Raw genomic sequence first — 15,999 nt, 5'->3', positions numbered from 1 at the left:
TTCTCCGTTTTGACCCTTTCTTCTGGCCTATTCGTTGCTCCGTTTTGGCCGTTTCTCCGCTAAAAGACACGAGCATGATGAAACGGAGAGCATAAAAGATTACCACCCCCCTTCCATCCCCTGCTCAACTAGACGAAGCGCAATGCCCTCGTCAATGTCTACGAACGGCAACCGGGACATTCCAATCATCAGACCACATTGATTAAATGTTTTTTAAATATTTTTTCTTCATTGATTTTACATTTGTAGGTTACCATTGCAAAAAAACATTTATTAAACATTTAAAAAATGTTCAATTTACATTTAAAATATTTAATTTACATTTAAAATTCATGTGTCAACTAAATGTTTCTAAAATATTTATTTTAGATTTATTTTACATTTATTTCACATTTATTAGTCATTTGTAACATACATGTAACAAATATTTTTTTTACGTTCATTTAATATTTATTTTATATTTAATTCACATTTATTTTACATTTATCACTAGTACACATTTTTCTCATATATATCGTACACGAATAGTAACAAGACGCCGATACGTAATAAATACACGACAATTTTTTTTCAAGTTTATTATATTTTCATATTTATGTATTACATGTTTTATTTCTATAAATGAAAATAAAAAAATATATGTTCGTTTATATACGAAAAAAATGATTAATATATTGCACATAATACAAAAATTGATTAAGTATCTCCGATTAACATTTCTTTTTCAAATTTTATACTCGATCAGTTTCGAAAGTACGGTGGAAGGTTCGACTTGAATAGTCGTCATAATTTTCAAATTTTTTTGTGAATTTTGGGTAAAAAGCGAGTGTAAAAATAATGAAACCTTTTTTTAAATTCTTTAAGACACAAGCAATCTTTTGAGGTCCCACTCGATTGCGAAAAGTAAATACAAATATTGGACTAGGATCCACTTAACGTAATCTTTTATAAGCGTGCAAGTTTTTAAACAAGTTTTTAATATAAAATACAGCGGAATGTACATATCTTCGACTTGTGATCCGCAAGTTTAAATTTTGAGATAATTCATAACATACTTTATAACATTACTTCATAATATGAATTTTAATATATTATAATTTATATGAATAATTTCTTGAAATGACTTTTTTACATTAAACACATGTTTTTTGGTGACATAGCGCTATACCAATTAGTAATTACCAATGTCACGAAAAAAACGTGTACTTAATGTCAAAAAATCATTTTTAGAAATCATTCATATAATATCAAAAAGTCATGTTATGTGAAGTGTTAAAAATACGTTTTTTTAATATAAAATAAACATTTTTTAAATGTAAAATAAATGGATTTTAAATGTTAAAAAAATGTTTTTAAAATGTTTTTTAAATGTAAAGAGAACATTTTTTTAATGAATAAAAAAGGATCTATCCTATTAATTAAACATTTTTTTAATGTTTTTGAAACGGTTTTTGCAATGAAAAAAAAAACGTTTAAAAAACATTTTTGAAACATTTTTTGCTGATGGGGATGGTGCTATTCAAACGAGACATCGTCCAAGGACATAAAGGGCGGAAGTTCGCATAGTCGGTTCTTACAAAGCTACATTCCAAAACTTTTAAATTCGAAATGGCCGCGTTTCGCGTGAGAATAGATGCGAGTTTGCGGGATATACATTCCCGATCGCATACGCCATACACATCAATTGATTCCTAGTAATTTTTTTTAATGCATCCATTTTTACATTAAAAGAGGTTTGTCGCGTCATATCCTTCAATTTACTCTCACGTGCTCGTTGGAGTGAGCTATGTGTACAGGAGCATGTTGGAGCATGTAATGCAAACAAACCTTAGTCTTAAGTCATGAACCAATCAGAAAGCCGCATTAGCTTCTTAAGAAATTACTTAAGTCGGTCATAAAATAAAAACAGATTATGAATATCGACTTAAGAATAAACGTATCAAAATAATTGCCAAACTTTTATGTACTTATAAATATATAGTTCATGTATATTCGAATATCCAATAAGCGAATTATACATGTGTAAAATAAAATGAAAGCAGAATATACGTAAGAAATGGGAGGGCTCTGTTTGCGCACATATTGCGCACATCGTTTATTAGCCAATTTAAGGAAAAAAAAATTCTTTAGTAATAAAATATTCTTATTGGTAAAGCAAAAAGAATGACTAGGAATCAGTTGACGTGTGTGGCGTATGCGATCGGGAATGTACACAGTCACGAGATTTCTAAAGTATCGCAAACTCGCATTCATTTTCACGCGATACGAGGCTATTACGAATTTAAAAGTTTTGGAATATGTAGCTCTGTAAGAACCGACTATGCGAAATTCCGGCCTTTATGTCCTTGGACGACGTCTCGTTTGAATAGCGGCACGTCGCGGTTGCCGTTGGTGAACAATGACGATCGCGAGGCATTGCCATTCCTCTAGTTGAGCAGGGTTTGGAAGGGGGGTGGTAATCTTTTATGCTCTCCGTTTCATCATGCTCGCGTCTTTTGGCGGAGAAACGGCTTAAAGATTCTTTCGACTCCCCTTTGTTAGGCCCAAATAACTGGCCTCTACACATATGTGTACACTAAGCTAATATCCGCTTGAAATTCGCTTGTACTCTTGCATTCTTTGTAAAGCGACCAACAGCAGATGTATCTGTAAGATGTAGGTATATTTTCCTGAAAGACTCTTTTGGCCTTAAAAGCCATCTCTTCTAATCGACAATATCCGATGCAACGTGTACGCCCCGTCTGAAATCATGACTGGAATTTTTGCTAAAAGCGGCGGGTATAGAAAACGTAAGAATATTTGCTGTGAAAGACCCTCTTTTGGCAGAGTTGAAATACCAAAATGTTTCAAAATTGCAGAAATCTGTACTGACATAACAAGATTTGATTTATAATTTTGAAGAACTAACATAAATGAACTTTGTTATTTGGGAAAGAAAAAAGACGCCTCGAAAAGTCGAAATTTTTAATTGAAATTTTAGCTGATTTATGCTCATTCCCAACAACATAGATTAACTTTAAACTCGGTTTAACTTTCTCTTCGTCTTTTTCTAATCTTTTGAACTAGAGAAGGACGAAGAGTAAGCGGAATTAAGATTAAAGTTTAACTACATTGATGGAAACGGGTGTTAGTCTGTCTTTTCAACTAAATTTCTCGTATCGTTTATTTTTCTTTTTTTTCCAAGAGAGGAAAATTAAAAAAAGACGAACTATTCAATTGAAAAGAATAAGTCTATTTTTATAAATTCTAAGAACAAAAATTGAAGGTTGAATCGCCGCGCTATTAATGTATATTTTGAAAAATTTATATATGAATATTATTAAGCACCAAAATCCACTGTGACCGAATATAAGATTCTTTCTCTATAATTATTTATAAAAATGTACCTATATTGGCTTTTACGTTTCTACATCAAAGAATCTCATGAAAAATATACCTGCTTATCTACTTTTATTCATGCTTATCATCCAAGTATCTCACGAAAGATACGCTGGCTTTCAAAATAATATGTCTACTTTTATGTTTAATGTTGAAGAATCTCTCGAAAGGTATAAGTACTTTTTAAAAGAGTCAATTAGTCTGTTTTCTGTTCCTGTACTAGACTGTTCTAGAACTCTCTTTCTTGCTTTAAACAATTATCAAACGCATATCTATCTCTCTTTGAGTTTCAAAAGTGTACACTAGTTCAGCCACAAAAAACAGACCTAATTATTCAATTGAAGTATATTTATTTTTTCAATTTTACTTGTTAAATCCAAAAATCATATCCGGTAAAAAATTTTTCATGTATGAATATGCATAAATATAACAAACATACACAGATACGTATACATATTCATAAACATATATAATTATACATAAAATACATGTAGCTAGGCAGACTTTTAAAAGGCGGTTGCTTCATTTAATTCTAATAAACTACGTGGTAATTTTCTAATAAATAAAAGAGAAAACAAGTATAAACATATAATATCTTATGAGTTGTCCCTGGAGTTGTATTCCTGAAAAATATCGCATAGAAAAATATACGAAAATATATTATTATAGTATACGTTATAAGTATAGATATATTATAAATTTTTAAATATTTTATTCGAATAAGATATTTTCCAAAAATAATAAGGCTCCACTGGATGCTGAGTGCGTCCAACAAAATTCGCTATCTCTGATAATGGAATCGACATTGAAAGCATCAAATCGACGTCGATTGACATTGATTTAATGTTTATTTTATAATCATTTCTGATTAGGTTATAAATCAAACATATTCAAAAATTTTACATATTTGCAAAGCTGCTTTTTCCGCTGAACGCAGCCATTAAAACTTCGAGTATTTCGCAACAAAAGGATGGTGGAAGGTAGTCATCTCAGCAACTAGGTAGTTTCGAGCGCTTGGGTACCTTGGAATTTCCAGTGTCCCAACCAATCACAAGAGCCTTGTATTGTACTGGCATCCCTTTCTCCGTAGCCATGGCCGTTTCTGCGCATGCGCGCAAGCGCTGGCTGCCCCCGCGTCCTGCATCGCGTCGCGTCTCCCGCTTGGGTCGTTCTCGGTCTCTCGAAGGTGTTGGACGTGCTTTGGTAGTTCTCGATCTCTCGAAAGTATCGGCCGTGTTCTGATTCATTAGTCAATGCAAAAGTTCTGGAGGTTGTTATATGTACGAAGTCGTGAAGTTATACGATGCGATTTATTTTGTCATCTTCCAGTATTTTGTAGTACTTTGTAATATTTTGTATCTCGAGTGATACGTGGGGAGTGAATTTTTTGAGCTCGGTTGTGCAAGTTGATGCGGATTGCTGCAAATTGCTGTACATAGCTGCACAAGTTGCTGTAAATTGCTGCAAATAAAGGACAAAAGGACCCTTTGCTGTTCGTCTTCTCACTTCATACCGAAAAAAAGAGGCAACGCAAACCAAAAGAAAAATGCCGAAGAAGTCGAACAAGTCGTGGGGCGGTCGTAACAACCGAGGAAACGAGGATAAAGGTTATTTTGGTGAGTACTTCTCCAGTTTTATAACCCGTTACGTATGATTTGGTATGCGTTCCATTTTACGCGCGATGTGCATGATTTCTCGTCTTATCCTTGTTCACTGAATATTGAAGAAGGATGAAATGATATATCATGCAATACGTAATGCATTCTTGAACCACCCGATTCTCGCGTGCTTGTAACGTCTCGTTAGACTTTGTCGCGTCACAAGTCACATGCTTCAACATTTCTACCATAGCTCCTACTCACTCTAACGTCTCTAACGAGTGCGTTTGAGTGAGTAGGAGCTAACGATTGGAAAAAGTAGAAGCATATTGGAGCATGCGACGCGAACACACCTTCCGTGTTTGTTTCGACATTTATTCCATGCGATAATTTCTCCCGCATTTAATCCCCCCATCTAAGAACATTCGTTTGCTCGCATCTTTTCTCATTTACGTGGCCATTAGCGTTGAACGCGGAGAAACAAAATGGACACCATACTAAGGCTGTGACTGCGTAGTTTTTTTTGGCACTCACGTGATTTGTACGCTACACGCTTCTTTGCGACACACATTGATAGAGTCGGCCGAGCAATACCTAGAAAATAATTTACTCGGAAAGAAAGCATGCTAAACTCGTTTTTATATTGATAGCATATCACACCGAGATAATATGACCAAATATTTTGTTAGATATTGGAATAATTTCTAGATCTCGGACGGAGAAAGAATTAATAAATCATATATGGAAAGTTAATGTTTTTTCTACCGTAAGCGAGATTGCTGATTTTGGAGCTATGATAAATTTGCGATTAGAATAAGATTTTTCTTTTGTAAATTTATATTTTGAAGTTATTTATTCGTCATATTGTTTTATTTTAACATTGAAAATGGTCCGAAATGGACAGAAACGTACGTCTGTTTTTTATAGTTACATTGTTTTATTTTTTTAATTTTTTTATGTTTTGTGTTTTTTGCATTAAATACGAATTTATACAAATATTGTTTGTCGTCACATATTTTTCTTAGTTTCTACTTCTGTATTTTTAGGCTCGTCACCCTTTTAATTTATTAATATTTTTAAGTATATGGAGTCTTATTCTACTTATAATTTTTAATAAATCATATTTGAACAATATATATTTAGATGTAATTTATTAATTGAAATTGATCAATGAATTAACGCGATGAATCAGTTTTTTTCGGGTACGACGCGTGGCTTCACATATTAAGCCATGTATACACCTAGCGAACGAACACCGAACGCGAATGATATTAGTGTTTATATTTGTGAGCAGTTTATTCTTTTTCTTGATTGTACGGAATACTGATATTCGACCAGATTCGATGTTCGTTCCATGTAGCAATTAAACTTGTGCGACTTTTATCTAACAAACAGCAATACAAATTTTTACGTTTGCTGTTCGTTCGGTGTTCGTTCGCTAGGTGAATACGCGGCTTTACGATCACCAAGTTCCGGGATTTCGGGATGGAAATCTATTCCTACACTGAAAAAAATATAGTCAATTTTAATAAATATTTAGTTGAATCCTGCCAACTAAATATTTATTAAATATAAAGATATATTTATTTGATTCAAGAAATGTTAATTTTAACAATCAATTTTTTTACTGGATAAATATATATTTACTGTAAGTAAATGTTTAGTTGGCAGTATTGAACTAAATATTTATTAAAATTGACTATATTTTTTTCTCAGTGTAACTGTAGTAGCTTTAATCCGGAATCTCGCATATGCACGATTAAGAAATTGGAATATATTGTTGATTGAGAAATTAGAGAATTTCTCTAATCTAAAAGATCGTTGAATATTAAAGATTATCAACATAAAATTAATCACGTTCGAAAAAATTGTTTCACAAAGAAATAAATCTGTTGAAATTTTCCTGATTTATTTCTATCCATTCTAAGGTCATGATGACCGGGTTGGAAGGCAAGGAAGAGATAGAAGACCTCATGGTCCAATCAAGCATCGTGTATCATTCAAAACTCATACACCTAACAACATGTCTCGTAATTTGGCATTTGCTAATTTGGATGATGACATTCCGATGACTTCTAATAATAATACGAGACAAGTAATACTCAATCCGAATAATAGAGAACGATCTGATAGAGGTTGGCGAAATGTTTCTCGTGGAAGAAACAGTCCTATGCCAAATAGAAATTTCAAGGGAGGCCAGTCAGGTTCTAGGCGACCTCCTCCTTTGAGAGAATCCAGTTGGTATAGAGTTACCGTTAGTATATTTCTGTGATTACTATGTTATTATACTCAAGTACTTATACAATGATGTAAAATAAATTTCTACTATTGTATTTGTATTTTACAGATACCATATGGTCAGAAATATGAAAAGGATTTTATTATAAATACCCTTTTGAATTATATAACGCCCGATGTCTTTGTACCTATACTAGTAAGTGATATTTCTTAGAAAATCCATATTTTTTATTTAATATATATCCTAAATTCTTATGGCTAAAGTAAAAAATTTACTTACAGTACAAGACATCAGCAACTGACGCAAGTTTCCACATAGACGATTATAAGACGGCAGTTGCATTGCAAAGTTGTGATTATAAGATTACAATGAGTGACGGATTTAAACTGCAAGTGAAAGTGAAACCAGGATTTCCAGTTTATGATATTGATGATAAATTAAAAGAAAGATTGAAGCAAGCAATGGGGAAGAGATATGTACAAGATACCAACGCTTTGAATTTGTCCAAGTTTCATCGTGATCCTGATCTTTGTTCTGACTACTTTTGCGCATTGTTCCATCCTGTTATGTTGATGACTGTATTGGATATTGTGGCGGAGCACATCCCAAATTTAGAAGCCTTGAACTTGGAAGGAAATAAGTTGCACAATATTGAGAGACTCAGTCTATTAACCAAGAAGTTCTCAAAATTGAAAATTCTTTTTATCGGCGATAACAAAGTAAGTTTTTTTAAACAAAGAAATATGTGAAAAATTGTCATTAACATTATAATGTTCGGTTTTAATCTAATTGCACGTTTCAGATCAGGGACATTCATCAATTAGATGCTATTAAGGATCTAAAACTTGACGAATTGAAGTTAACCGGAAATCCTGTCTGTAACAAGTATAAATCTCGACAAAATGACTATGTTAGGTAATGTATTGTAACTTTTTGTTTTATTGAGAAACAAAAAGTATTAAAAATAATGTGCTAATTTCTTTCTTTTTCTGTTTATAAGATGGTATTGCGGCAGAGATCGTGTTATATTTATTTTGAAAACTTTCTGAGTAAACATTTTTTAATTTAAACTTAATTCTCCATTAAAGTAAATAGCATTTACTGTTTTATATATTTTATATATATATAAATTATATTATATATATATATATAACAGTAAATACTATTTAATTATATATATATATATATAACAGTATGTATTTACTCTTATTTTAATAATATATATAATATATAATTATTGTTATATCATAACAGTAAATATTCTAGTCAATGGTGTATGTTATATACTTTAAATTTTATGAATTTTTATTTAAAAAATGCACACGTATGGAAATTTTAATTGAACAATTCGTATTCTTGTATTATATGCTAAAACTTTGTGTTTCTTTTTTTTTTTTATTATCGTTTGGACCGAGTGGACCTTTTCTTTTCAATTATAGTGATGTTCGAAGGAGATTCCCAAGATTACTACGCCTAGTGAGTATATCATGCAGATTGTTACATTTTCCAAATTGTATATCTTATCTAACATAAATTTTTATTATGCTAACAAAAGTAAGCATAATAAAAATTTATGTTAGATAAGTATAATATAGTAATAAAAATTATGCATTTCGCAGGTTTTCTCCGTGTTCAGATCCATTCTTGGTATGCCAACATTTCACTTGCAGTCCACTTCATCAGGGCGAGGAGCAGCTTGATACTTGGTGTACCAAGCGTTGGCATACCAAGAATGGATCTGGATACGGAGAAAACCCGCGAAACGCATAATTTTTATATAGAAAGCACCTGTGGAAGCCTCAAGAATAATATAATAATACATTTTATTATGCTGTTTGACAGGATGGCATAGAATTACCGCGACCAATTGTCTTCGATGTGGTGGATGAAGCTGCCAAGACTCCTCCATCGCAAAGAATGTTCGTCGCTGATGTAAAAGCACAAGAAATTGCTAGTCAATTTTTACAACAATATTTCACGATATTTGATAGTGAAAATCGCCAACCTCTACTGGATGCATATAATGAACATGCATTCTTTAGCATGACAATAAACACTTCTAATAACAATAACAAGTAAGTATTGTGCAACTTTGCAAAGTTTTATTTTCTCTTTAATAAGAAAATTCTTTATTCTTAAAAAAGGAAGGGAGTTTCGTAACTTTTTATCTTTCAATACAGAAGTTTTTGTGTAGCCATTGATATCTTTCAAATTAAAAATAATGAATAAAATGTAAAGTAATATGAAAAAGAAAGTAATTGTAAATAACTGTCAAAGAAAATGTTTGCAAAAGTCGTTGATTAATCAAAATTTTGATTACGAGCAATACATAATCTACATAGAATAATTTATGAACATTTTATATTCTTGTACAAAAATGATATAACGAAATTTCATATTTTTAATTTCAAAATTTTTTTCAATTCTTTATATAAAGAATATAGTTCAAATTTTTCATATTTTGTTCGCGATTAAATTATCTAAAACCTTCCTTTTTAAAAGATTTAAGCTATTTTAGAAAATTAAGAAAATCCATATGCTGAAAAAATTCGAAAAGACACTGGAATGTCTCTACATGTTAATATAAACTTATTCTTAAAAAAAGTTCTTATATTACGAGAAAAGACTAAAGAATTATTTTAAGTGTTCTTGTGCTATGGATATATTCTTAATATTCTTAGTATTAAGTGATGATACAATCAGAAATTGTTCAACCATAATCTTAATTAGAAAAATTATTTTTGTTACAGGTTAAATGGATATTACTTGGAGAATCGAAACTTGTTCAGAATCAATGATACGATTAGAAGACAAAAATTTTTGAAACAGGGTAGATTACCTGTTGTATCTTTCATATCAGAAATGCCGCGTACAAGGCATTTGCTGAATACTTTTACAATGGACCTTTCCCTTGTAACAGTAAGTAATTTATTACTACATGGTCATATACTGTAATGTGTCATATATTATATAATAAATCGTTTATCATATATTATATAAGAGATAAAGAAGAGATATATAAGAGATAAAGAAATATATAAAAGACAAAGGTATACTCATAATTTATTTTTATTTATCCACAGCAAACAATTATGTTCATTACGATAACGGGCTACTTCCAACAACTCGATAACAAGGAAGAGTTCATTCGCTATTTCAACCGCACCTTCATAATCGTCCCGGAAGGTGAAGGATATTGTATTCGAAATGAGCAGTTGCATATTAGTCAACCATCTGAGACGCAATTGAAGGAGTTGCACCAACAACTGAATCAGTTGAATCAGCAAACTCAGCCAGAAACGGAGACGCTGAGTTCCCCAGAAGTAACAAAACCTCCTGTACCAACGGAACTCGATGACGAAGTAAAGAAGCAGATGACGTTGATGTTGAGTCAGCAGACGAATATGAATTTGGAATGGAGTTTGAAGTGCTTACAAGAAACGCAGTGGATCTACGACAATGCAATCGCTGCCTTCCAAGAGTTTTTCAAACGTGGACAGATACCACCACAAGCGTTTGCGAAGTAAAGACATGTGAGTAAGAAAATCTTATCACTGTGATAATAATTTGTAAGTCCGAATTTCTTGTAACACATAAAACTTCATTCCATTTCATTCCGTATATATTGTATTTGTTTCTTGGGTATACTTGTTTGCATTTTGCATCGTGAATAGAAAGCCTGGAATGTCTTTTCTAGACAACTTGCATGTCTAAAGACGTCGTAAAGAGGTCTTGTAGACAATGCGTGTTGTCTGGAAAAGGCGTTTCAGGCGCTTTCCATTTATTATTTGCCAATTTCATATCTTTGGCAACGAAAGATTATGAACGTTTACAAAGAAAAAAAAGTACTAAACGAAACATATTAAGACATTAATATAACTGTATTAGAAAAGTATTTCAGATACATAAACAGAATCTTGTCTTATTTACATTGAATTTACGAAATTGCGCATAATATCCTCATGAAAGTTGCTAAAAATCATAATTTTAATTAAAATTACAATCTCAGTATCAAGTGATTAGTAAGAAATATTATTAGCAAGAAAAATATGATCAGAAAGAAAGATCATTGGCTGCATCCACCAGGCACAACACTTGAGTGAACGCTCAATAATTATCATGATTGGAGCAGACACTTTAGTCATGTGATAAATCTAGAAGAATATACCAAAAGTATTTGCTTAACTGTTGTGCTTGTTGACGCGTTCATTTTCCTATTATGATTTTTGGCAATTTTCTTATATATTTGTTTTTCATGAATATATTTATTTGAATCTTGCATCAGAACCCAAATAGAAAACGTCAGGATATTTCCCAGACAACATGCATGTCTAAAAGACATCATAAAAACATCATATAGACGTCTCTCTTAAAACATATATGTTTAAATGATACCTTAAATATATCATAAAGAGGTCTTCTAAACAATGCGTCTTGTCTGGGATTTATTACTTGTAAATTTTATATTTTTGGCAACAAAAGACAATTTATTTTTGCAAAAACGTACTAGAAAAAGGAACATGTTAAGACGCATTAATATAACTATTATAAAAGTGTACTTTAGATATATATACAGAACCGTCTTCTTCACATTGAATTTATGAAATTGCGCGTAATAGATTTCCATAAAAGTTGTTAAAAATCATAATTTTAATTAAAATTACAATCTCAATATCATACAATTAGTATGAGATATTATTAAGAAAGTAAGAAAGATATGATCAGAAAGATCATTGGCCGCATTCACCAAACACAGCACTTGAGTGAGCGCTCAGTAATTACTGTAATTAGAATACGACAATTTTAGTTATGTGATAAATCTAGAAGAATGCATCAAAAGCACTTGCTCAACTGTTGTGTTTGTTGAACGCGTCCATTTTTCTATTATGATTAGCAAATTTTTCATATTTGTTTTTCACGAAAATATTTATTTCTTATATCAAAACCCGAATAGAAAACATCAGCATATTTTTCAAACAACATGCATGTCTAAAAGACTTAATAAAAAACATCATAAAGATGTCTCTCTTAAAACATAATGTTTAAATGATATCTAAAAGACATCATAAAGAGGTTTTCTAGACAATGCCTGTTGTCTGGAATTTATTACATGTATAAAATCGTCTTTTTTACATTGAGCTTATGAAATTGCGCATAAATATCCACATGAAAGTTGTCAAAAATCATAATTTTAATTAAATTACAATCTCAATATCAAATAGTAAGAAATATCAACAAAAATGATTTGATCAGAAAGATCATTAGTCACATTCACCAGACACAGCACTTGAGTGAGCGCTCAGTAAGTACTGCGATTGCAATAGACACTTTAATCATGTAATAAATTTATAAGAATATATCAAAAGCACTAATTTAACTGTCGTGTCTGTTGAATGCACCCATTTTTCTATTATGATTTTTGGCAATTTTCTCATATTTTCCACGAATATATTTAAATCAGATCCTATATCAGAACCTGCGAATAGAAAACATCTAGATATCTCCTCCAAATAACATGCACTTCTAAAAAAACGTCGTAAAAACGTCATAAAGACGTCTCTCTTAGAACATACACGTTTAAATAGTAAAACATCATAAAGGCGTCTTCTAGACAATGCGTGTTGTCTGGGATTTATTACTTGTTAATCTTTGGTAACAAAAGACAGTTTTTAATTTTTGCAAAGAAAGAAAAGTACTAGAAGAACATATTAAGACATAATATAACGGTATTAGAAAAGTACTTTAGATACATACATAGAATTGTTTTTGTCTTGTTTACATAGTACATATATGATTTTTGATTTATTTGATTTGAAATATAAATATTAGAGTATTAGTTGTAGTATAAAAAAAAAATATAAAAATATAAAAATTTTTGGGCATATGTATGATGTATGAAATTACTGATCATTATATATAATGAAAATGACTAGCTGAATATTCCCCAAAATAAAAAAAATTTTTTTATTTAATCATTTATATACTTTTCATTGATGCTGTTAATTGATAAATATATAATGTATAAATTAAAATCAAAGATTACAATGTACACCTAAAAGCAAGACAAATCGGATTCTTGATATGATCAATATGGGAAAACAATATCGTAGTCATTTTACATGTAACAAGTAATATTTTGTTATCAATATTCGATTCGCAGGTTTTAATATTTTTTGGTATGTAAAAAGAATTACATACCACATTTGTGTTGGTGTAAAAAATTTATAATAATTATTTTCTATACACGTTTATAAGCGTTTGCAATGTAGGTTCGATTTCTAAAGTACGAATTTTTTCAATTTATAAAAAATACATAAAGAAAAATTTATATTTCATTATATATATATATATATAATATATATATGTATATAGGTTAAACTAAACTTACAGGTAAAACAAATAAAAGGGTATTAATACGTTTTATTTAAAAAAAAAAAATAAAAATAGATTTTATAGAAAAGATTTTTATATCATAAAGGAAAGTTGGATTCTGTACAGTATATGTAGTATATACAGAGTGACGCACGAAATCATACCATTTGATATATATGTGATATATTTATTCTGAACAAAATTAATACAGAAGTGATATAGAATTACCAAAGCTTGAAAATTAGATAAATAAATGGATATTTCGTGCGCTATATATATATTTCACGCATATAAAAAAATCAAAAAGTGTCTTCCTCTTTAAAGAGAAAAAGATCTTAGTTTGTACCTGTACAAAAGTATTCTCTGTAACTATTTATATCTAACATCACCGTACAGTTAACTCAAGAAATTTTATATCTACAGATTACATCTAACAGATTGAGTAAAAGAAAGATATTGTTCTATGTATCTAAAATTATATAGTTTCTCGGACATAGAATTATGTTTTTGTTCTGTTAATTGAATTTTATTGCACAGATAAAAGTCAGATTTTTACATACACGTTTAAATTTATAAAATTTTCAAGTATAACAATAATTCAATTAACAGAATATTTAAATGTATCAAATAATGCATAATGATCTTTAAGGAGACGGATAGTACAATTTTATAGAAAGTATAATTTAACAATTTCTCAAAATTGTCACTTTGTATACATGTATAGCGATACATGTATATTGTAATTAAATAGCTTTTTATAATTTGCAAATAATACTATATAAGTTTCATGCATCTGTAAATAGGTATATATTAAGTAGAACAACTCGTTTACATTATGTGAGTATGAATTATTTGACTGGGAAATATTCGTGATAAATTCAATTTTTTTTATATATCGCGATATACGTTAGTTTTGCGTATGTGTAAAACGCAACTTTTAATTTTTATCTTATTGAGACTGTTAGAATTCCATATCATGTATACACACACCACGAAAAGTTAGAAACATCGTATACCAGGATGATGGTCAAAAAATTTCAGAACAATATCCTGATACTTCTGACTGAGATTTCACGAAGTCCAGGGACACGTTATGTGAATACTCAGAAAGTATCAAATTGCTGTCGAATCCCAGATATCATCTGGTACACTTGCAGAAGAACTCAGTGTCACTCGAATATAGACTTCGTTACTAGGAACGAAGTGAGTAAATCTGTGCGAGAGATACAGCAGTTGATTAAGCACATCACAGTCTACAATTCACGATATATGTGCGCAACTTATATCGTCACAGTGGATGTTCCTGCATTGCTCTTGAATTAAGAGACATTCTGTGTGCTTAAAAGGAAGAACTCAACAATCTTTGGTGTGTGGATGCGGATGTATTGTTAAATATATATTTGAATCATATCACACATATTAATGACAACTTAATAATGTGGGAGATTATGATATCGTAAACGCCTAAATAATGAGAAAAAGCAAAGAGAAATAATTTATACTCACATACTGGATGCGACAATTTTAATAAAAAAAAAAAGAATATGTTGTATGCATTTTGACTGCTTAATGATATGCGCAAAGTATCCAAAATTTACAAACATAGAGTATAGAAATTGTGTAATGTGAATCAGAAAACTAAATATTCCTTTTTATGTTGATAAATGTGCGAAGAAAATGATTAATAGATACACTACTGCTTAAAAGTATTTGTCCATTAGTAAAAAAAAGTATTGTCTTATAGTAAAATTAGATTTTGATGTATAAAAAAGATATATACAAGTTCGAGACAAATACAATACTTTCGAGCGGTAATGTATCCTTAATTCGTAATATTTGTGCGAATGTACAAAATTGTGTAAGTTGTACAAATAGAAAAAAATCTATTGATAATGAATGTTACATAAATAAACATTATTATTTGTGTTCCGTAAGAGAGAGAAAATGAGTAAATGTCATAAAATTATTAATGTTATTAATAAATTATAACGATGTGAAAAAAACTTGCATGATATACATAATGTAAATACTTCTGTTAATAATAAGTGGCATCGATGTAATAAGAATTGTTTACGGGCAATACTTGATCATAATATGAATTAAAAAAATGATATTTTATTATAATCATGTATTTCTTATTTATATAAACTTTGACCCGGAAAGCTGTTTCTCAAAAAATTCCTTAGACACAAAGGAAATAAGAAATATTGCCTTTTAGATGTCTTTCACTATTAATACTGACCAACAAATACTGACAATTTTATTGATCATGTGTGGTTAGTATTGATAAATTTATATAGAATATTAGCTGCGTTCGATATTGTAAATCTGAGATGCCGAGCTAACAGGTAGTGAGTATAGAAAAATAACATACGAATAAAATAATACAATAGAAAAATGTTAATTACCAAA

General features: G+C 30.3%; 1 protein-coding gene across 1 annotated transcript; it reads left to right on the top strand.

Annotated features, from left to right (window-relative positions):
* Window positions 1-4,558: 4,558 nt before the first annotated feature.
* On the top strand, window positions 4,559-11,068 carry LOC108757993 (nuclear RNA export factor 1). The gene is made up of 9 exons (XM_018502696.1): window positions 4,559-4,994; window positions 6,905-7,230; window positions 7,324-7,410; window positions 7,497-7,934; window positions 8,018-8,130; window positions 8,655-8,691; window positions 9,058-9,290; window positions 9,966-10,134; window positions 10,299-11,068. Exons 1-9 carry the CDS (start codon window positions 4,925-4,927, stop codon window positions 10,740-10,742), a joined length of 1,917 nt encoding a protein of 638 aa, XP_018358198.1. The 5' UTR covers window positions 4,559-4,924; the 3' UTR covers window positions 10,743-11,068.
* Window positions 11,069-15,999: the final 4,931 nt, after the last annotated feature.

The sequence above is a fragment of the Trachymyrmex cornetzi genome, unplaced genomic scaffold (genome assembly GCF_001594075.2).
Source record: "Trachymyrmex cornetzi isolate Tcor2-1 unplaced genomic scaffold, Tcor1.1 scaffold15, whole genome shotgun sequence".
Taxonomy (NCBI): domain Eukaryota; kingdom Metazoa; phylum Arthropoda; class Insecta; order Hymenoptera; family Formicidae; genus Trachymyrmex; species Trachymyrmex cornetzi.
This window is presented reverse-complemented; position numbering and strand designations above follow the sequence as displayed.

Bases quoted from the DNA above. Each gene is read 5' to 3' on its own strand.
- LOC108757993 (XM_018502696.1), top strand. From the start codon at position 4,925: ATGCCGAAGAAGTCGAACAAGTCGTGGGGCGGTCGTAACAACCGAGGA. The intron at 8,692-9,057 runs GTGAGTATATCA...GCTGTTTGACAG, and splicing joins TCCCAAGATTACTACGCCTA to GATGGCATAGAATTACCGCG. The intron at 9,291-9,965 runs GTAAGTATTGTG...TTTTTGTTACAG, and splicing joins ACTTCTAATAACAATAACAA to GTTAAATGGATATTACTTGG.